This window comes from Conger conger, chromosome 15, assembly GCF_963514075.1.
Source record: "Conger conger chromosome 15, fConCon1.1, whole genome shotgun sequence".
NCBI classification, from domain to species: domain Eukaryota; kingdom Metazoa; phylum Chordata; class Actinopteri; order Anguilliformes; family Congridae; genus Conger; species Conger conger.
Genome location: NC_083774.1, coordinates 16,680,473 through 16,701,712, shown reverse-complemented (window position 1 = coordinate 16,701,712; position 21,240 = coordinate 16,680,473). Strand labels below are relative to the sequence as shown.

The 21,240-nt window shown below is 45.0% G+C and overlaps 1 protein-coding gene across 5 annotated transcripts in view; it reads left to right on the top strand.

Moving 5' to 3' along the window:
- Positions 1–628: 628 nt before the first annotated feature.
- The window catches only part of LOC133111153 (E3 ubiquitin-protein ligase NEDD4-like), a 39,268-nt gene continuing 18,656 nt past the window's right edge, over positions 629–21,240 (top strand). For 3 of the 5 annotated variants that reach the window (XM_061221306.1, XM_061221304.1, XM_061221303.1), the window contains exons 1-3: positions 8,733–11,722; positions 19,185–19,235; positions 19,799–19,860. In XM_061221306.1, the coding sequence (XP_061077290.1) occupies positions 10,526–11,722; positions 19,185–19,235; positions 19,799–19,860 (1,310 nt within the window). In that variant the 5' untranslated portion in view covers positions 8,733–10,525. Of the gene's footprint in view, positions 893–2,588; positions 2,663–4,227; positions 4,307–4,415; positions 4,455–7,260; positions 7,315–8,732; positions 11,723–19,184; positions 19,236–19,798; positions 19,861–21,240 lie in introns of those variants that run through there. The other 2 variants (XM_061221307.1, XM_061221305.1) reach the window with 2 other exon arrangements.

Genomic DNA, 21,240 nt, shown 5'->3' with positions numbered 1-21,240 from the left:
CTAGAGGGAAGTACTACAATTTCAAGATGCTTGATGCTGGAAGGCGGGTACAGCAAAAAATACAACCAGTATAAGCATGGATCCCAAAACAAAATATCAAGGCACTCCGTCTGCGGGTGGAAAAATATAAAAATCCTTTAAGACGTGGTTAGCTACATGATTGCAGCGACCAAAGCTCATGTACGCGTGGTTTTTAATCATGTAAGAACTTGAATAAAGGCTTTTACTATCCCGCGTCTTGAAATAAACGCTGAAGTGTTTAAAGACCCATATAGACCTTTAAAATAAACCTCAATCACGATTATTTACTCCAGTGACCCTGGTGACGGCGAGTCACGATTGCTCACGCAGGTGACTCCTGTTTGACGTAGCCTGAGCGTGACAGTCGCAACATAGTTGTGGGTAAGTTACTGTAACTAGCTAACTCTTGCATAACACCTGCTTTAAATAAACATCCACCGTGATATCATAGGAATTCATAGTTATGTAATATGGGGGCTTATTTGTATTATTTCAAAGTTTTTAAAACTTTGAACCAGGATTCTACAATCGTGACACCCAGTTCTGACAGTTTGGGTCCACTCCCCCACATTTTTCCTTCCCAAGAGTGGGGCGGAGTCCGGAAAACTAAGCGGAAGGAAAGCAGATCTAGTCAGGTCAGGATGGTGGACAGCGACCATTGAACTGTAATATGACAGCGACAGCGGAGTATTGCAACTGATTATCATTTAGCGTGTGAGAGTGAACTGGAGGAAGTGAGGCAGTTAGCTACGTGATCATATTGTTTTCTCATATTTTACTCATTACTCATACCGCATATGAACTTTTAGAGACCGTGAACACGAGCATGGCTGCGATTGTATCCGAGATCCGAGGCTTACAAACTGAAGAGGTAAGTTAAGAAACGCACAAATAGTTAGCTAAGTAGCTATTTTCGTCCGTAACATCGTATTACATGATAGTCTTATTACATGAAAATGTCATTTAGCGAGCACTCAAGCTAGCTATGCATTATTAATTTTACTTGGCTAGCTCTAAGGTTAGCTTGCAGAATGTCTAGCGTTAGCCATCATTATATTGGTTCGCTAATAACGTTAGCCAGCTAGATATAACGTTATTTGCTAGGTTAGCGAACTAGTCAGCGTTGTACTTGTTTATGAGTAACAGAAACAGCCAATTTTGACACGATCAGTCTATCTAGTTACAGAAATCCTGGCAAATAGCTAGTTGGCTAGCTAACGTTAACTTTGCTAATCCGCGCTGAAGTTCGCTAACTAACAGCTAAATTGCCCGATTCTGTTAACTTAGCTAACTTAACGTTACAAGAATTATAACAAAGTGTTATCTCTAACTAGCTCGGTAGTATTTTGGTTATGTTAAAGTTAGCTATGCGGGCTAAGATAAATCATAACTCGTATCTACCGTGAGCTATTTTCTTTATCCTTTTGGCTATTTAGATATTGCAATCAGTGTTTAGATCAGTGCTAGGCTAGCTGCTCGATCTGTAATGTTAGATTAGATTAGTTATTTGTCAGTGCAGTGTAAGTTAGAGTTTTAGCCAGGCTAGCTAAAATAACGTTAGAGCTAGGATTAGTTAGCTAGCTAACTTAAGTCAACTTGGCTAGCTGGATAGCTACATAAGAAATTATATTTGAAACAATCACAGTAACTTAGGTAACGTAACTAATTAGATTTTTTTGCGTGATACGTGGTTAAACGTTAACTGTCTAAGCTAACTATAGCTTTGTTTTATGCATAATCACACTCAAAATTATTTTAATTGACAATGAAGAGTCATTTCGTCACAAATTTAGAGGCTGTTAAGATTTAGCTGGTCAGTCTAACAGTTACTGATTCTGTTCGTGTCACTTGATACAGTGACGTCAGATCAACGAGCATACAAATGAAGGGATGGCAGCGATCAGGGTAAATTTATTAAGGCGGTTTATGTCAGGCAGGCTAGTCAGGTGACTGTGAGTCAGGTGTCTGGCACCGATCGAAGATTGTAACTGTATTATATATCAAGCAGCTGTTCTTTCGTGGGCCCTTGGCATGTACCATAAATTATGTCTAGCCTGCAATGCCTTGCATTGTCTACCTTCTCTTATGAAAGCTGAAATGCAAATGAATGTAGTCTAGCCTAAGTGAAATTCGATGTTTGCTCTCTTGTTAGATATTTGAGTTATTGATTCGTTCATGTTTCAAATGGCTACTGTTGTACATCTGGCAATGTCGTCTCCATCTACACGCACAGTAATATTTTAGTTCGAGCCCCTGTATCTCGTTAAATTATTCATGATATATGAAGCATACTTTTCACCTTTTCTATAAAACGTTGCTTGGTTGTCCTGAATTGTAAGCAACCTCCCAGAATTGGTGTATTTCCTAGACAGGTGCTTGGCCTCGCAAGCCTTATGACTTTGCATGCTGTCATTTCGTATACATACAAAACATTTTTCGTTTGCGGTAGGTACCAGAATGTCCTAGCACCTGAAAGGAATGTCCAGTTTGCGCGTTAATGATTTATCTGGCTTTTATGTAATGTGTACAATGCATGGTCTTAATGCAACAAACATGCTGGTTTGCAGGATGAAACCAGAGTCCTGAGAGTGAAAATTGTGGCTGGAATTGGACTGGCCAAGAAAGATATATTGGGAGCCAGGTGAGTTTCAAAAGAAATATTCAGTGTTGTTTACTTTCTTGTTAGGCCTCCATACTGGTTATTGAGGTTGATGCTGATCTGTCAAATGCTTTATCTGCTGAGGTTCACATTCAGTTTTGTTTGCTTATTATTCCACAAAATATACATGTAAGGAGATCCAGCATGTCTGGCCTGATGAAAGTATATGGGACCCCCTCTATCATAATTAGTCGCAAGTCGCGAAGGCCGATTTCACATAAATCGATGTTAAGGTTTAAATTTTTTGCTTTCATCTTCATCTTAACAAGAACAATAACTGTAGAACAATGTCTTGGCTTTCATAATCTGCATGTCTTAATGCCAAATTCCGAGTATAGTTTTTAAGCTTTTAAATACAAGATGTCAAAGTGAAAGTAACCACAGAGTTGTTTTTTTCTTTTTTTTGCTCAGTGTCGGTAGTCTCTCAGCCTCTCTTGACAAAACTTTGAAGCCGTTTTTTTTCTGCAAACATGGCCTGAGAGATAACTTTGGTATTACGTTTTGGGGACAATGTGACTGATTTTGATAGAGCGGGTGACTTATAAGGGCAGAAGTGTAGCACACTACAGTATAATGGGTAAGGAACTGGGATTCTAACCTAAATCTTGCAGGTCTGATTTCCAGGTAGGATCCTGCCATTGATCCATTGAGAAATTGATTCATTATGTATCCAGCTCAATAAACTGATACTATGTTTAAAAAAAAAAAAAAGCAAACCAAAAAAAGTTGTGCCAGTTGCTGTGGATAAGGGTGTGTGCCGGTACTGTCTGTATCAGGGAGCATTTTTAATCATGGAAAGGATGAAAAATGAAAGCAGGTATGAAAGTGTTTGCTGTTTCCTCCTCACATTTAATTTTGCACTTAATTTGCCATTTTCCATCAAGTTGTAAGACACATTTTCTCTGCTGCCTTAAGACTGCACTGTCTGTCAGCACTGCTGCGGCTCAGCTGTGATGTCTCCCGTGTTAGATGGATAAAACATTCAATCAATAACCTTTTCAGTCAATCACCCTTCTCAATGGAGCTGTCACTGTCAACAGGGACACGGCAATTGATCAAGTGAAACTCAACACTGTTGTGGTTGCGCTATGGCTATAAATGAGTATTACCAGTTGCGTAGTTCTGACAGTGTGATTTTGGTAAAGATTATCATATGACGATTGCTTGTTTTATCTGTAGTTCCCCCATCCAGGTATTTATCTTTGCAGTGTAATGGATTTGCTCCTTATGAGGCTTGAATTGTAAAGTGAGAACAACTTTTTTAATGAACCTTTTTTGTAGGTTGAGGCTGTCATTGAGAGTGACAGCACTGGCGAAGATGATTCTCCATAGTTGCTGTGATATATGGGCTTTAAGCTTACTGGGTACCAAAACTACGTGTTTCAGAGCTTAGGTTGTATCCCAGTGGCTTATGAAGGCAAAAAGACCGCGGTAGATGATGCACTTCCAAGATGTTTCACCATAGGCATCTTCTTATACATTGACATACATAAAATCTGAAGTGATAAGAAAGAGTCTGACTTGAACGTGTCTTTCTGCTGTTACAGTGACCCATACACAAAGGTGTCCCTGTACGATCCTGTGAATGGAGAACTCATCAGTCTTCAGACTAAAACGATTAAGAGGGTAAGTATGCAAGAGTGTTGTCTCTCACACACACAGCACTGTATATAATGTACATTTTTGGAGTGAAAATGGCCTAATATTTTTTTCCTCTTCATGTTTTGACCTTCAGACATTGGATCCAAAATGGAATGAGGAATTCTTTTTCAAAGTAAGTACTCAATCTGAGTCTGATAATGAGCTCCCACTGATATCTCTAATTGGATGTGATTTATAGAATATTAATTGATTTTTTGCTAGCCAGAAAAACACTGTAGGCTACAGTACATGGATATCCTGATCATGGAAGAAGTCTTGTTCTTGTGATCTCCCACATAAAATCCTTTGCGTGCTTGGAGCTATATTAGCCTACCCTGTTCTGAAGCACATGAAAACATATCATTTTAATGCAGATTATCTCCACTGTAGCTTCAGCGTAGGAGCCATTTAGACGGTATCTCATTGTGTTCAGTGATCAGCAGTGATACAGCATATTAGGCTGTGCAAGGCTTTTAATACAGTCCCAGTTTCCCTGGGATGGTGGGTTGGTGGTGGTACCAATACTCTCCACTGGCTTTGGTAAGACAAGTCCAGACCCACTGGGATCGTTCATCATGAGTGGCAGGAGCTGGGGCCAAATAGAAAGTTCTGGCCCAAAAACCTGGACTGGGAAATTCCCTGAGTGCTGCCGGGTCCGTGTAAACGTAACTGTGAGCGTGAGAAGAAAAACAAGTGAGATAATGGAAGAATACTGGCAGGAAATCTTTCAAAGTCGCCGTGCACTTTGTTTGATGCTCGAAGCCTGATGCTCGAGTCGAAGGGGAAGTCCACTTCCTGAATTCATTTACTCTCTCAAATAGGAGATAGTATCCACTTTTTCATAGCAGTTTGTTGTACTGTTTTTAAAAATATATATAATTTTTGTTTAATAAAATTTAATTATTATTTTCTATAATTATTGCTGTAATTTCTAGTGTTGCATTGAGAGTAATGCCTCACCAAACATTTCAAATCCTCGATGGACTATATATTATGATCTGGACCAATTTACATTCTGATAGGAAAAATGTAAATCTTCATTTTGGGTGTTTTCTGCTTTTTGCTTTATCTTTGAGATGATCAGGTGTCTTAGTCAGCAGTAATACTAGAGGGGATATGGTATATGCAATTGCATTAATATTTAATAATGGTAGTATCAGTTGTGTTACTCAGACAGGATGCAGAATTTGATACATTTTGACCTACTGTAACCTATTTGCTGATTTGGCATCAAGCTATTTTGTATATTTTTAACTTTAAAAATGGAAAGCCATTAAAAATCAGCATCTATAGGTCAATATAGGTTAGTATAATATCTGTTTCTGTTTTTGATGCAGTCTAAATTTATGCCTCATGCATTTCTGGACGGTCATGTGGAGGTTTTGGTTATTGCCCTGCGAAGGTTGAACTATTTAGCTAATTAACATATGAATTGAGAAGGTATTACTATTAATACAATACTGATATAAAATCACCAAATACTGTACATACTGCATTGTCTAGTACGAAAAGTTTTGTAAGAACATATCAGATTTTAGACATTTTCCTTGGACCAACTGGATCCCTACAGGAAACCAGCTATTTGCTGTTGTAATAAAAACCAATGAAGAGTATTCTCAGAAAAAGAACATTGAGAAGGAATCTGTGCAGTATTAATTCACTTGAATGGCTTCAGTCAGATTTTTGAACCCTTGGTAGAACCCTTTTGAACCCTTGCTGCATCTAACGCTCAGCTCATCTTAATAGTGGTCCTTTTCTATATGGCAATAGTACCAGGTTTACTCTTCTGTCCTCCAGTACTGTGGAGTTCTTCCAAAAGTTCATGCCCTCACGAGCGATCTAAGAATTGCAAATGGGCAACACGCTTGCGCAATTTGCGTACCTCCGGAGAGCACGTAGCTCTTGTGTTTGTTGTAGGAGTCTGATTCATCGGACTGCTCTGCTAGTAAACCCAGGATGAATTGTAGCCAGGCAGACAATAACAAAGCGACTGAGCGGAATTCCTGGATGCCAGGACTCGGTCCAGAGGGCTGTCAGAACCTGGAGGCGGGCCTGAGTGTGTGCAGGGCAGACGGCTCTCGTGTTTAACACACCGCCGTTAAGCCCAGACGCTGTCGGCACCCGTCCAGCGCTCCCTCGTTACCGGTCTGGGCCTCCCCGCGCGGGCATTGTCCTTATTTGCAGCTCGGGACGCTGGGAATATTTTCCCCAGAAAGGATATATTCCACGGAGCTGCTCGCTGCTCACAGCACAGGCAGAGAATGAGTTTAGTAACGCGGACCGCGGTGTTGTGCATTTCCGCCGGGTCGACTGCGGATTAGCTGAGCACCGTGCTTGCTGAGGACAAGTGGTTCTCAATGTGCTTTTCAAAAAATTATGAGTTTGAATTATTACGATTTTTGATTGTCCTCCAAGATTGTCTTGATGGGACAACAGGTTGTATTCTTCTGCTTATCTATAGCCGAACTATAAAATGTCCAGCTGTCCCCTGTAAAATATAAATGGATGTCATTGAACTGCAGTATTTATGGTACCCAGCTTTGCTAATATATAGTAGAAAATAAATCTGGCTTGGTTTAGCTTGAGGTATTGATTGATTACCTTAGACCACACAGCTCTCAATCATGGACTAAGCAGTTTACCTGTAGTAAGTTGAAACATGGAGTCCTTTGTTCTGACGTGCAGCTGGACTTCGGACTTCAGAGATGTAGGGAGGCCGTACACCCAGTTTGTTTAGCCTTTTGAAGTGTAGGTTTTTTGGAATGTTTTGGAACTCCATTACTTCTCAATTGCCAAAAGTGATTGTTCCATCAGCATTATAATGTACAGTACAGTATTCTCTGCATGTTTTTGATCTTACACCTGAAGGGGTAAATAATCTTTTTTTTTCGTGTTTCTTTGTGAGGCATTGCATTTGAATTACATTTCCTCTTTTTCAGGTTCACCCGCAAAAGCATCGGCTGCTGTTCGAGGTGTTTGACGAGAATCGTTTGGTAAGTCCCCCCCTTCAGGCCACGGGACTGTAGTGACATGTTGCTGAGGGCCTCCTGACTCTGCCCGTGGTTAGTTCCCTGCAGGCCGCCAGGAGACTCACCCAGGGTGGCAGTGCTGCAGTAGATGGAATGGCTCCTGACTGTCTGTGTTCCCATAAGCTGGAGATGTCAAACTCTACCTTGCATGGCATTCAATCGGCGTTGGTGTGTGAATGTGTTTGTATGAATGGGCGAATGAGAAGCATCAGTTGTATAGCTCTTTGGATAAAGGCGCTGTATAAATACCAGCCATTTATCATTTACCATTTACCCCTGGAGGGCTGTCCTGTCCATTAGCTGCGAGAACGGTGAAGTTGCGAGTTTAGAAATCTGAGTAACTGTTCAGTGTTTATAGAGGGGACTCAGGAGAGGGACCACGGTTGTATCTAGCCCATCATGTAGTAGCATCATGTTCCTTTAAGCACTGTACACATTCAATTCATTTCATTTAAATAATATTTGCAATGTCAGTTTCTCTGACTACAGATATTGGTCTGTAGTAGTTGGACAACAGTTGTATCTGGAAATGACATGTTACCCGTACCGGATAGTATGACGTGCCAACTATCAGGCTCACCCCTAGTTTCAGCATGAATTATTCATTTTAGCCATTGATTGGCTGAAGTGTTGGCACACTCTGTTCTTAAGGCATTAATTGGCTGCTGACTGTAAGGAAAGCACGAATACACGCAGACACTGGAGTTTGATGCACTTATGCAGTGTCTGCGCCGTTCAGCTAGTAAAAGAAGCCAAAGCTGGTCTTTGGGGGTGAGTGTGTGCACTTTGGGGGTGAGTGTGTACTGATTGTCTCTCCTGAATGAACAGTATGTTGCTGTGATGAAGCTGGGTGATGAATATACAATTTGCATTTCAAATTTGGAGCAAAGGAAAAACACACTGGCGATTTAAATGCTGTTGGCCAGTGAAACAAATAACCGATGTGTTATACCCAAGCTTAACCAAGAATACAGTGTAACATTTAGCCGAGTTGTTCTGAATATCTGAATTGTTCAGTGCCTTGAGCTACTGAATGTGCCAGTGTATCTTTTATTGCTATTTGTTGCTGTAAAACCCAGGTATGGGAAATGGAATCTGCCCTGGTGTGTAATTAAAGGTGAAAGCTAATATGTGCAGATGCTGAGTCTGACATGGTTGTGTTTTTTTATTTTTATAAATACTGCATGCTAATGGCTGCCACACTAATGCCGATAAAGGTTAAGCAAACATTTGCGCAAAAGTTAATGAGGAGGTTTATTAAACAAGCCAGCAATGATTACTTAAGACTTGCATATACTGAGCTTCCGAATACTGCTTTCTGTCAACTTTATGTAAAAGTGCTGTTGTGATATCAGAGCTGGGGACTGCTGAAGAGATTTCTTGGACTAGTCAATACATTTGAGTCACATTTCAGGAAAACATTTCCTCGGATATACCAAGCAGATAAGTTATCTTTAAATGGCTACACTCCAAACGGAATATGTGTAACCAAACTTTCTCTGGGTTTTGCATGCAGATGGTGAGTTCGGAAAGAATTGGGGGTAGTTTGTGGCTGTTAATAAACTTGTTGCCCAGGACAGGGCTAAGTCTGACGGTGTCATACATGTGGATATGTTGTAGTCGTGGGGGGAGGTGGGTCTCTCTCTGTCAGTGGCGTTGGCAGGTGGTGGAGGCTCAGCTAGCGTGCCCTGCCTGGGATCCCCTGGCACCAGTACACACATCTGACAGGCGCTTTACTTGGCAAGACCCGCCGGTTTGAGAGCTCTTGAAAAGAAGGTATTTTCCGAAATGCGGCGTGCTGGAAAAAGGCTGGGCCCGGGGCGCTGTCCAAACAGGCGTTGGAGGTGGCGGGCGGTGTCTTCGCCCACTCCCTGAAGGCGCTGAGGACAGCTGGCAGTCAGACAGGCTTGAGCAACAGGGTGACACGGCAGGAAATGGCAGCCGCGGTCCTTCCCGGCCGTGACGTCAGTACCACGTCCCCGCCTCATTATTCTCCAGTCAGCATTGTAGCCCTCAACTTCCTGTCATTTCCCGCTCCCAAAATACCCCGCGTTGTTTACGGTCACACTCCTGTCACGGATGTCAGGAGCGAAGGGCGAGGGGCGCTTTTAAAGCACTTATAAACCATAATTAAACCGATGCTGGCATCCCGGGCTTTCCGCTGCCAAGATATATATTTTCCTTTTTCCCCGCAGCGCTCCGTTCTGACATTTACAGCTGTGAAATGGGAGCATAGTTTCAGACTAAGTTTGGATAAGACCGGTGTATTTGTTCAGCTTTTATTATGTATTTTTTTGGCCGGTCATTAACGGGCTAATTCGGCCGCGCGCTCCTCTGTCTGCCGCTCGGGCTTGCCTTGTCTGTCCGTCAGAAGGCTGTCGGGGCTCGTGCCTCCCTCCTCCGAGCTGGCTTTCCACACTTCACCCTAAACCACTATCAGCTTCCTCCTGCTCCTCCTCCTCCCCTCCACACGCCTGCACGCTCCCTCGTGCCGACGCTGTTCGGAAACTCAATCCTCAATTTGATACTGAATTATGCCGGACCCCGTTCCTCCTGATTTCCTGTAATTCTATCCCGGCGGGTAAAAATATTAGCAGCGGTTCGGCGAAGAAGAAACTTTAGACACGTCGCTGCAGCTCGAAGTAGCACTGGTGCTCCTGACGTCCGCGAGCAGAGGGCGTGCGGAGTCTGAGTCTCGAAACCGCCAGGAGACCCGTCGCGGAGTTCAGTCCGTATTTATTTATTTATTTTGCGTATTTCTTCTCGTCCGGTGGATTTACTGGCGTGGGTGGCGGGAGCCGCAGTTGCGATGAGGTCCGGTCTGGGATCAGCCGCGCGGCTGAGCGCTGTGTCTGTGGGGCGGGTGCTGTCTGCCTCTCCGCGGCCGAGCGCGTTCTGGCTCCTTAAAGACGCGCGGCGTTAGGATTTCGGGAGTCTCCGGGGGCTGCTCCGCTCAGCCCCGCTCTCACACGTCCGCAGTTCATCTGACCTCCCCCGGCTCACAACTTCAGCGCGGCTCCTGGAGGAATGTAGGCTGTCGCCGGGGCTCTTTTGGCAGCCCGCTAATGACCGTAATCACAGGACGGGGATCCGGAGCCGGCTCCCCGCTCCCTCTCTCTCCCCTGGATTTGGCCATGCTTCCCTCGCCCCGCGCCCGGCCCGGGAGCTAGGGCGGATGGCTGGGCGTCTGCGGCTGCACTTCGCCAGCCGGCGGAGCAGCACGGACCCCTTGTCTGAGACCCGCGGCCTGGGCGAGGGCACGGACCCCTTGTCTGAGACCCGCGGCCTGGGCGAGGGCACGGACCCCTTGTCTGAGACCCGCGGCCTGGGCGAGGGCACGGACCCCTTGTCTGAGACCCGCGGCCTGGGCGAGGGCACGGACCGCCCGGGGGACAGCGTGGCCCACGGCGCTGTGCGCATGAGGACAGCCCCGGGGCAGCAGGGGCAGCTGGGGCAGCTGGGTGCACTGGCTCCTGAGGACAGCAACTTACCCAAGCGTGGCGCAGGCTGCTGCATGACGAGCACACTACAGATTTCTCTTCAGCCCTGCAGGCAGGGCGGGGGCCCGGGGGGCCCGGGGGGCCGGGGAGGCAGCCCCAGCGGTGGGGACGTGGCCCCGGGCCTGGACGGCGGCTCCTGTGACAGCAGCTCGGCGAGCGACGGCGGGTACTGCAGCAGCGGGAGCGTGTTCGACCCTGAGGGCCCCGAACGGGCGGGCCCCGAGCGGGCGGGCCCCGCGCCCCTCAGACGCTGCTCCTCGCTGGTCATCTTCCCCCGCAGCCCCTGCAGCACGCCCCCCGCCTCGCCCCTCGCCCCCGAGGCCTCCTGCTTCCACACCTCCCGCCAGCTGCAGCTGCGCGCGGGAGAGCCGGCGCAGGAGGGCGAGCGGGGGGCCCCCAGGGGCCCGGCGGCCCCCGCTGCTAACGGGCCGCGGCTGTGTAGGACCGGTGGCCCCTGGGCCGAGCTCCGGGCCCCGCCCAGGGGGGGCCGCGAACGCGCAGAGCGGCACTCCAGCGTCCTGCTGCACTTTGCCCAGGCACGCCCGCCCGCCCGGGACCGCCCCGAACCCCGCCCTGAACCGCGCGTCGAACCCCACCCCGAACCCCGATACCGCCACGTCAAGCTTTTCCGCAGCACCTCCGCGTGCCAGCCGACCGACCGGACCCAGGGGTGGCCAGACCGGGGCGGGAAACGCTCCCATCATGCACTGCAGCGGAGCATCTCCCTGGAGGTGCCCCACCCGCGTGTCTCCTGCCATTTTGGCCCCCCGCACCTGCACATTCACGTGTCCCGCAGCCCAGCGGGGACCGTCGCTGCGAACAGCAGCCGTAAACCTGACCGTGTTCTCAGCTCCTGTGGACAGAACGCCAGGGTAAGGGGCTTCTTCTCTCCCCTGTTTGAGTGTGGATGACATGTCAGAGTGCGCACTTGTCCCAAGCTCTGTTGACTGCGTAAATGAACAAATTCATATTAATAAGGTCACTGGCAGTCATGTAAATGAGTGACTCGTAGTATTTAAGGTCAGCGTAATGAAGTTTCATAGAGCGTATGCCAGCACTTTATTTGCAATCATCTCAGAATGGAACACGATACTGTTTCCTGGTATTCAGGATGGTGATTTCCCTGGTAAAGTGCTGCACACAAGTAAGATTTAGGGAAGATAAATACAGGTTGTCCTGCTGGGAATTCTTTGAAACAAGGAAGGAAAGCGTTGCCATTGAATACTGCCATTAGCACTAATGGAATGCCAATAATTGAATTGCCTTGTAGTATCTGTTCACGTTTGGCCCAAATAGCAGTTAAATAAGAGGTGCGTTTGCTATAACTGTGCCTCTACAGCAAGACGTAAACACAGACTGCTGTTTTGCCGTTGTTTGCCTGGGATATTGTGCACCCATTCCACAGCTGTTGTCAGTTTGCAATTAATTCAGGCCCCAGAAGACCATGCCAGCCGCCTGTGCCATTAACAAGATATTAACATCTGCACACCAGGTTCTGCTCACTCTCACTACTCAGTCTGCAGGAATCTGATTTCTCTCCTCAAGAACAACAAGCGTTTTTTTCTCTTTTTTTTCCGCCCTGCGGTTAATCATGTCTGAACGGCATTGTGGAAGGAAAATGCGTACCGAAACAAAAGTCTTAAATCTTATTTTATGAAAAGGGATATACATATTATAGAAACCGCAAGGAGAAGGGAAGTGGCTTCATAAACATTGAGATTATACGGAAATTGCCGGAGATTGATGGCGGCTTTGAACTGGAATCACTGGCTGTTTGCGTTTTATGGGCCTTTTTACAATTCCGCAAAACCGTGTTGTGAAATGTGAGCCGGGCGCATTGATCTTTTAGGCCGGTTGAAGTAGGCTTCCCCCACGGTAAGCCTCGAGTGGGAAGCCAGTTCTGTTCCGTCTTTAGTCCAGACTTGGCAGGCCGTCGTCCGCCTGGACCAGAGGCAGTTGTGGGTAGCCGTGCGGCTTCGCTTCTCGTCGATCTGAACCGAGCTGTGCGGATGGATGGATGCTGGGAGGCTGTAGAAAGAAAAGAGTGTAAAGAGTTTATAATAATAAAGTAAGAGTGAATGATTTTATAATAGAAAATGGACGTGTGGTCGGTCTGCCTGCCTGCAGTGTCTGGTGTGAACGCCAGCGAATTAGAGCAAAGCGGGGTAACTGAGAAGGTGCCCGCCACAAAGTCACACAATGAATTTGTTCTGATGACGACAAGCGCGTTTGGCTGCACTACTGAAACCAGTGAGTGGTGTCATAATCGGAACACGACTGTGTCCCATATGAGTGTGACACACCAACGTGTGAAAGTGCGGTCCGCACTTGTGACGCTTGTTCTTCTCATTATTAGGCTATTAATGTTTGGCGTAGTCGGTTAGCTGAAGTGTTTACACTTGGTTAATTATAGGAGGGTGTAAAGAGGGCCCGGCCCCCCCCCTTCCCCAAACTATATATAAGCACCATCTGAAGCATTTCTCTGGACTCCAGAGAGTCTGGGCTGTCGATTCAGATTTAACCGTGTGATATAAGAGGAGCACTGGGCCGTGTCAGTGGTGTACAGACCCGGGGGGGCGTGGGGGACCCTGCAGTTAAACGTGTGACACCCCCGCGGTGTTTGTAAAGCATCGGGTGTCCGTCTCTCTCCAGCCTGTCAAGAAAATCCCCGACATCGCAATTAGCCTCGACAGAGACAGGCCGCCATTTTCCCCCTCTGTACTCCGTGCATGTCACCCAGCTTGAGACAAGGTGACATTTACTCCTGACTGCTACACCTGGACGACATGAGTCTTTCTGTCCATTCAGTGATACTGTCTTTGTTCGGGTAATGAGACATGTTTTACTTGTACTTTCTGTGCTAATATTGTGTGTTGGGAGGTGTGTTGATTTTTCCATTTCATTGAATATTTAGCCAGCCGGTTTGTGTTCTTCTCTATCAAAGTGTTTGTGGTGCTTGAAAGGTGCGCTGATGGGCAAGGTGTGTCCCACCAAACCCCACCAAACCCCACCAAACCCCCGCCAAACCCCCGCAAACCCCCCCAAATGGGCATGGAATCAGCTCCTCCTCCATGGCACCTTCTCAGCAGCTGTAGTCCCTCTGTATCTGCTACCTATTCCCTCCAGTCTCAGTAAAACTAACCGTACTAAATGTGGGCAAAAGAGCACTGACTTCAGCCAGGCTGCATCAGGCCTCCATAAAATGAAATTGATTATTCACCAAATTTGGCATCCGATGCTCCTGGTGGTTTCACACTCAGTTGATTGCGAAATGGTTCCACCGTTTTATCGCTGTAGTAACGTGCCTTTATAGCAACCCTTACCCGAACCCTCTTCAATTCTCTGTCATAAAGCTGTGTTTATGAAATATTATTTCCCTAGCCTGATACGGATAGTCATTTGAGGAAAACAAAGGGACATAAAACAATGTTTTAGAAGCTTTTAAATCCCACAGTCTCTTCTCTACAGTGGCAGAAGGGCTTGTGTGAAGAAAGGTGGGGTAGGGGAAAGGGCACAGAGCAGTGCCCTCTGTGCCCGAACTGTGCCCGAACTGTGCCCCACCTTGAAAAGGGCCCTTTGTTGGCTGGATTGGAAGGCAGCCCCCAGTCTCATAGGGGTGAAAATGCCCCCTGAGTGAGGTGCCCAGGCCCCAGTTCTCTTTGTTCAGGGAGAATGCTGTTTTTCCCTCTGAGGCTGGGATATGTGTACCTTTCTCTGTTTTTGCCAGTAATTTTAACTTGTTTTGAAGTCCTGGGCTCCACACCAGAGCGCAGATAGCCAGCTTCCACACAATGGACCCTTCCACTTTCTTTTCACTGGCTGCTTATCTACTGCACTGTATCCTGTTGTTTCCAATGTATTTCAGAGGCCACTTTATGGTTAATATTTCTCTAGGCTGTTGTCTGTTCTGAGATTCACGTACAGTAATGACGGGGATGATAAAATCGACAGCGATAGTCTTTGTAATATTTGCTTAGCCTTACTTTGACTTGTTTAACTTATATAATAACTTATGTAATATTTTTTAATGAACTAAGTCTTGAGTTTAGGTTGGGTGACATAATTGCTTATTTCGTGCATTGCTCAAGCTATGCATTAGTCATATGGTCATACCCTACCAGAGCATTAAAACGCGTTCTGAGCCCAGGGGCTTTTCACCACACTGCTGCGAACATTATAATCATGACAGTGCACTCAGAGAAGCTCTATATTGAACAGTACACAATATTCATGGAGTGCAGAGTGTCTGCTGTATGTTATTTAGTAAAGACACTAAAAAAAGGATTTTAAACCGCAAAACATGAAATTTTTACTCTGGATGATTGAAAGATGGCAGCATGGTTGTGGTCAATGAAATTACTGGCAATTACAATTTTTGGAGTGGTCCAGAAGATGGACTTCTACGATGATAATAATAATAATAAACTTTATTTATAAAGCACATTTAAAACAACCATGGTTGATCAAAGTGCTGTACAAAACCAGGCAATAAAATTAAAGATAAAATGAAATAGAATGAGATAAAATGAAATAAAATGAAATAAAATGAAATAAAATGAAATAAAATGGAATACATGTACATTATGTTGATTTCCCATTTATGTCTGACATAAAGGCCTCACTAAAAAGGTGGGTTTTTAACAAGGATTTAAAAACATCTATGTTTTGGGCAGATTTAATATGTGGCGGTAGGCTGTTCCACAGCTTGGGGCCAGCTACCTCAAAGGCCCGGTCACCCCTCCTAGCTCTCCTCGACAAAGGGACATCCAAAAGTTGCTGATTGCATGATCTAAGTGATCTAGCTTATGTGTGTGAAAAGAGAAAGGGAACCCTTTTGTGTACAGTATGCAGTGATGGGCAGTGTACAGTATGCAGTGACAGGCAGTGTACAGTACACAATGACAGGCAGGAGTCGGTGTATGTAAACACAGTGCATGCAGACATGTGAAGGCATGGACACAGGAGCTGAGGTGCCTCTGGGAGCCGGGTCATGTGACAGAGGAGTCCGCCGGTCCCTGTGCTTCGGTGTCCAGTGCCGCGGTCATGTGCTCGGCATTCTGTGAGTCTCACAGGCAGCTGGCACGTGAGACTTCCTGGCTTTCACTGGGTAAACAGCAATCACGCTCCACTGTAAATGGATAGCAGATGGCTGTGTGTGTGTGTGTGTGTGTGTGTGTGTGTGTGTGTGATGTCTCTTTCATCAGAGGTTTGAAAAACAGTTTCACAGTTGCCATGGTGAGATTTTGATATGGCATTCTCCCTGTTTGTCTCGCACGGCCTTGTGTTTGTTATCCAAATGTGGACCGGGGCGTACGTACACAGGCATAAACTATACCGCTGCCGTCTAATCGATTGCAAGTCTGGGAGATTATGAAGTGCTTTTGTTATTAATGATAGGCAGTATGTCGGGTGATTGTTATTCATCGCTGTATAATACTCAGCTTGTGCTGATTGAGGCGGTGAAATGACCCGTGAGCTGTGTGGCTGGACGGGACAGGTTGTGTAAAGCAGTGCACGGATTGCCTTGAAGGAGCTCCCCACCTTTGGTCCCCACAGCTGGCTGCTGCTCTCACTGTGTCCCCTGCCTGTGGTGGTCTGCTGAAGAGCATGCCCTTGGTGGGGCACAGGCCGTAGTCCTCTCTCCTGAAGCGGTTGTTAGTGCACGGCCTTGGCTCTAATCTGAAATGTCTGTGCAGAAGCAGCTATGAACGTTTTCCATCAGAATTTTTCCATTCCGCTTTTTTTATTTTATTATTTAAAAAAAAAAAAATTATTTAAAGGTACAATAGGTAATTTTGGACTTCTAATGGTCAATAGATGAATTACAGCAACAAACACGCTCAAACCACAACACTGTTTATCCCCTTCCCTTCTCTGTGAACACCTGACATTGAAACGCCTTTGGCTGTGGCAGTTAGAACCAATTTTCATCCAATGAGCTTGAATTATTGTACAGCTGTGAAATGTTTTCATAGTGCCGGCCCGTCAACTGCACATTTTGAAACCCGAATTTAAGGACTATGAACACAGGCCGAGAGTGAGTCAACATGTCAGTGAGCCTTTTTCAATGATAGGAAGGGATTTACAATGGTCAATGTTTTTACACAAATTAATGTAAAGCTAGCTTTAATGCACTATCAGTATTTTTATATTTTTGTATTTTCCATATACTAATCACCACCTGCCAAAAGGTGCATGAACAAAACGGTTTGTATACTTTGTTGTTTATGATAATCACAATTATTTAAATTGTCTGTGTTTCTGAACTCCCTTAATGTAAAGGAAATGGGCATAACTCCCTTTTGTGATGATGAAACATTTTAGATATTATATTTTTAGGTCAAATGGGGCATTCAAAATCAGCTGTCTGCATTCTATTCCTGCATTTATATTTGACTCTGTATGATTAATATGTGTTGAAATTGACCTTAATGAATAGAAATATAATTGTTCTAATTTGCTTAATTGCAAGGTTGCTTGCAACTTTGAGTGAAGTGCAGAAATGAAATGATTGAGATCAGTTTAAAAACGAACCTTAGAAAAGTACAGTCCCAGCTGGAAGTAGTTTCAAGAACTATTTATTTCCACCAGAAAAAACGCCTCCCTTCCATGGCCTACTTTTTCTCTCCATTTTTTTCTTTATCTTGGAGATGAGTTTGGTCCAGTGTGACTTGACTGGAGCTACTTGTTTTTGTTTTTTTTACATTTATTTATGACTTTTTTTGCAGCTTTGAGCGAGGCCTACTTTTTTGGAAGTATATTTTTCAAATAAAATAACTGCCAAACCAGTCATTTATTTTCGTTCATGACTATTGCTTTTTCGACGGAGTGTGCGAAATCATGCTCGATAGCTAATAGCCGGTTCTGATCCTGCTGCCTCGTGATTGAACGTGACCCACCACCTAGACCTGCACGCAGCGGCTTCGGAGTCCACAGCTTTGAAAGCTGCGACCAGGAGACCTTCTCTGTCCAAGGTGACATCTTCGTGCTCAGTTTGACGGTCAAGATTTAGTTATCTTTCGCCGTTCTGGGTGTTACCCCGCTGCAGATGGGCTGGCCCTGTGAGAGTCGCATCGTGCCCTGAGCACGACCGGGCCCCGTGTTCAGGGAGGGAGGGCTGCCTGCGTTAATGGCCCCGCTCCTGCCTCAGGCGCTCTGTTTGTCTTGGCGGCGGTGTGGGGTGCGGGCGGAGACCCGCGGTAGTTCTGCTGAATCAATCTTTTCATTGCTGCGGCGCGGCCGTGTGACACGTTAAAGATGTTTGTTTTGGTCGGTGTGCTTCGGCGGAGAGGGTCGTTCCAGACGCGCTCCTTATTTTTAAAAAGCATTTCTTTCATGCATTGTCCTGGTTCGGGTTGGCACGGCGTGGCTCGCGTTACGGGAATCGGTGCAACCGCAACCGTGTGCACGCGCGTGCGTGCGTGCGTTTGCGTTTCTGCATGTGTGTGTGTGTTTTCTGTTTATTGGTTTGTGTATAAATGTGTGTGTGTGTGTGTGTGTGTGTGTATGTATGTATTTGTGTGTGTGTGTGTGTGTGTGCGTGCGCGCATACTTGCATGAGTGTGTTTCTGTGTGTGTGTTTTCAGTTGATTTGTTTGTGTATAAATGTGTGTGTGTGTGCTTAAATGTTTGTGTACATATTTGTGTGAGTGTGTGCGCATGCGTGAGAGACATTGTCCGCCTGCCCCACTTTTCCAGTCCACAGCCCCCTGGAGTCCTGAGCCTGTGGGTTATTTTAGCTGCTTCAGCATCATCTCAAGTGTGAGGGAAATGGCTCTGCAGTTCACATATGGGCACAGAAGCATAAGTGCATTTTTGTCCTTGATCTGCCTGCCCATAAAGGGAGTGATTAGAGGGACCACAGAGTGGATAAACGCAGTGGAGTATTTGTTGCTGTACGGGCATGCATTTCTGACATTCACCAGTGCCCACTTTTCACTATTTTCCCATCTGAAGGCTGAGCAGAAGGCCGAAACCCTTTTGTCTGCGTTTCCTCTCTTTTCCCTGCACATACTACCTTGCATTTACACACCATTTATTCTTCAGTAATTCTTTCTTTAAAAGGACGGACTGCACTGCTTGAGACAGAACTGTAATGTGTGAGTATACACGCACACGTGTATGTTTGGACATTGAGAAAATCAAAGCATGTGAGCCCCATCAAGGTGCCTGTCACTTGTGAGGTCAGCCAACTCTCAGTTCCTGTGTGAAACTGTCTGCTTTATTCCCTGTGTGAAACTGTCTGCTTTATTCCCTGTGTGAAACTGTCTGCTTTATTCCCTGTGTGAAACTGTCTGCTTTATTCCCTGTGCTCTCTCTCTCTCTCTCTCTCAGACACGGGATGACTTCCTGGGGCAAGTGGATGTGCCATTGCACCACATTCCGGTGAGTTTGATTCAAGAAAGCATAAACCGCGCATTAGTGGGCCTTTTCAGCGCATGTTAAAATGATTGTTATGCGTGCGTACATTCGTACTTGCGTGCGTTTATTTTTTGTTCCGTCTTTGCTTTAGTGCGTTGACAGTGTATTAAATTGAGTGTATTAAAGTCCTTCATTAAATTGATCCATCTTTAAACGGTATTTGGATAGCTCATACTGACAGCTGAATCACCAATAGCTGTTTACTTAATTCTGTCGCAGAGCCTGCTGTAATGGTTCTCATGGCTTTGACTCTGTAAAGACGGGGCCATTTCAATGCTTGCCACCGCCACTCACAAAAGCATAAATACCCTCATTTTGTGTTGCCATGACAGTTCATTTGTGTGTTCTGCATTATAAAGCAGGAGTGTGGAAAATTCGTATTAAAGTTGTTTTCTACTGCCTCATCGGACCAAAGTTATGAAGGTCATGTCTTTGATTCTAAGTGTATATCATAAATTCATGCTCAGAACCATATGTATAGGCCATATTGTTTTAATGTTTTTTTTGTTTCTTTAATTTTATTTCAGACAGAAAATCCTAACATTGAAAGGCCATACACATTTAAGGATTTTCTACTTCACCCAAGAAGGTTAGCTTTGTATCATTTTTTGTTTTAAACCGTTTTCTTTTTCCACTTATGTTCTGTTTCCAATGTTTATTCTGTTACTAAGGTCCATATCTCTGGAATTTCAGTAACACTTTTGTTTCAGTGTTTTGCATATGTCTCTATACGGTGCAGTCCAAGTATTTGGACAGTGACACATTTTTTTTGTTTTGTTTTGTTTTGGGTCTACACCAGCGCACTGTGTTTGGATTAGAAACAATGAATATGAGGTTAAGGTTCAGACTGCCAGCTTTAATTTGAGGGTATTTATATAAATTTACATTTACATCCGCTTTTTCATGTGATTATGTAGTACAACCTTTTTATGCATAGCCCCCCTCATTTTAAGTGACCAAAAGTTATTGGACAAATTGTCATTGTAATTAAATAAAGTCATATTTAATATTTTGATGCAAATATTTTGCATTCATTGACTGCCTGAAGTCTGCAACCCAAAGACATCACCGCAGATGCTGGGTGTCTTCACTGCTGATTCTCTTCCAGGCCTATACTGCAGCCATCCTGTGTTTTTCAGTCTTGCTTCAGCGAGTGAAACACATCTTCCATTCATTGTATAAAGGTCAGGTGATTGACATGGCCAGTGAAGAGGATTCCTCTTTTTGGCCTTGGAAAAACTCTTTGGTTGATTTAACAGTATGTTTGGGCTCATTGTCCTGCTGCACAGCGCAGCGGTGTCCAGTGATTGGTTGGATCTGAGCTCAGGCTGGGTGATAAACTATATTGATGATTGTTGGAGATAACGATCATCGCCCAGCATGGGGCTTATTGGTTTTCCTTTGTTTGTTTTTCTGCAGTCATACCTGATGTAGGTAGTAAGCATTTGCTTTCAGGGAAAATACAACACCACCACTGTCTACTTGGTGTTGATAAGATGAAAAATCAGCTGCAGGTTCTTGCAGCATCCACCTTCCTGCTGTTTTTTCATCGCCCAGTGGATATCAGTGGTGATGTTTTTCCCGGAAACATTTTAAGTGTTTTGGATGTTTACTACAGGTATATTTAAAGAAAAAAAGACTAAAAGAATGGCAATACACCACATGGTAGTGAGTGCTATTGTACTCAAAGAATATTTAATAATTATAGTTGCGGTACATTGCCTGGCCCTATTCAGATAAGATGGCTCTCGACATTTCAAAATTCATCCTGCTATTCCCATTAGTGGCCACATCATCAGTAAAGACATTTGAGCATCATTATGTAAGATATTTCATAAATTCTCAAGCTATAATGCTACCTCCACCATGTTTCACAGATGATCTTGTATGCTTTGGATCATGAGCAGATCCTCTCTTTCTCCATGTTTTCTGCTGGTGTCTTCTCTTTATATTAGTGTTTGAAATATCT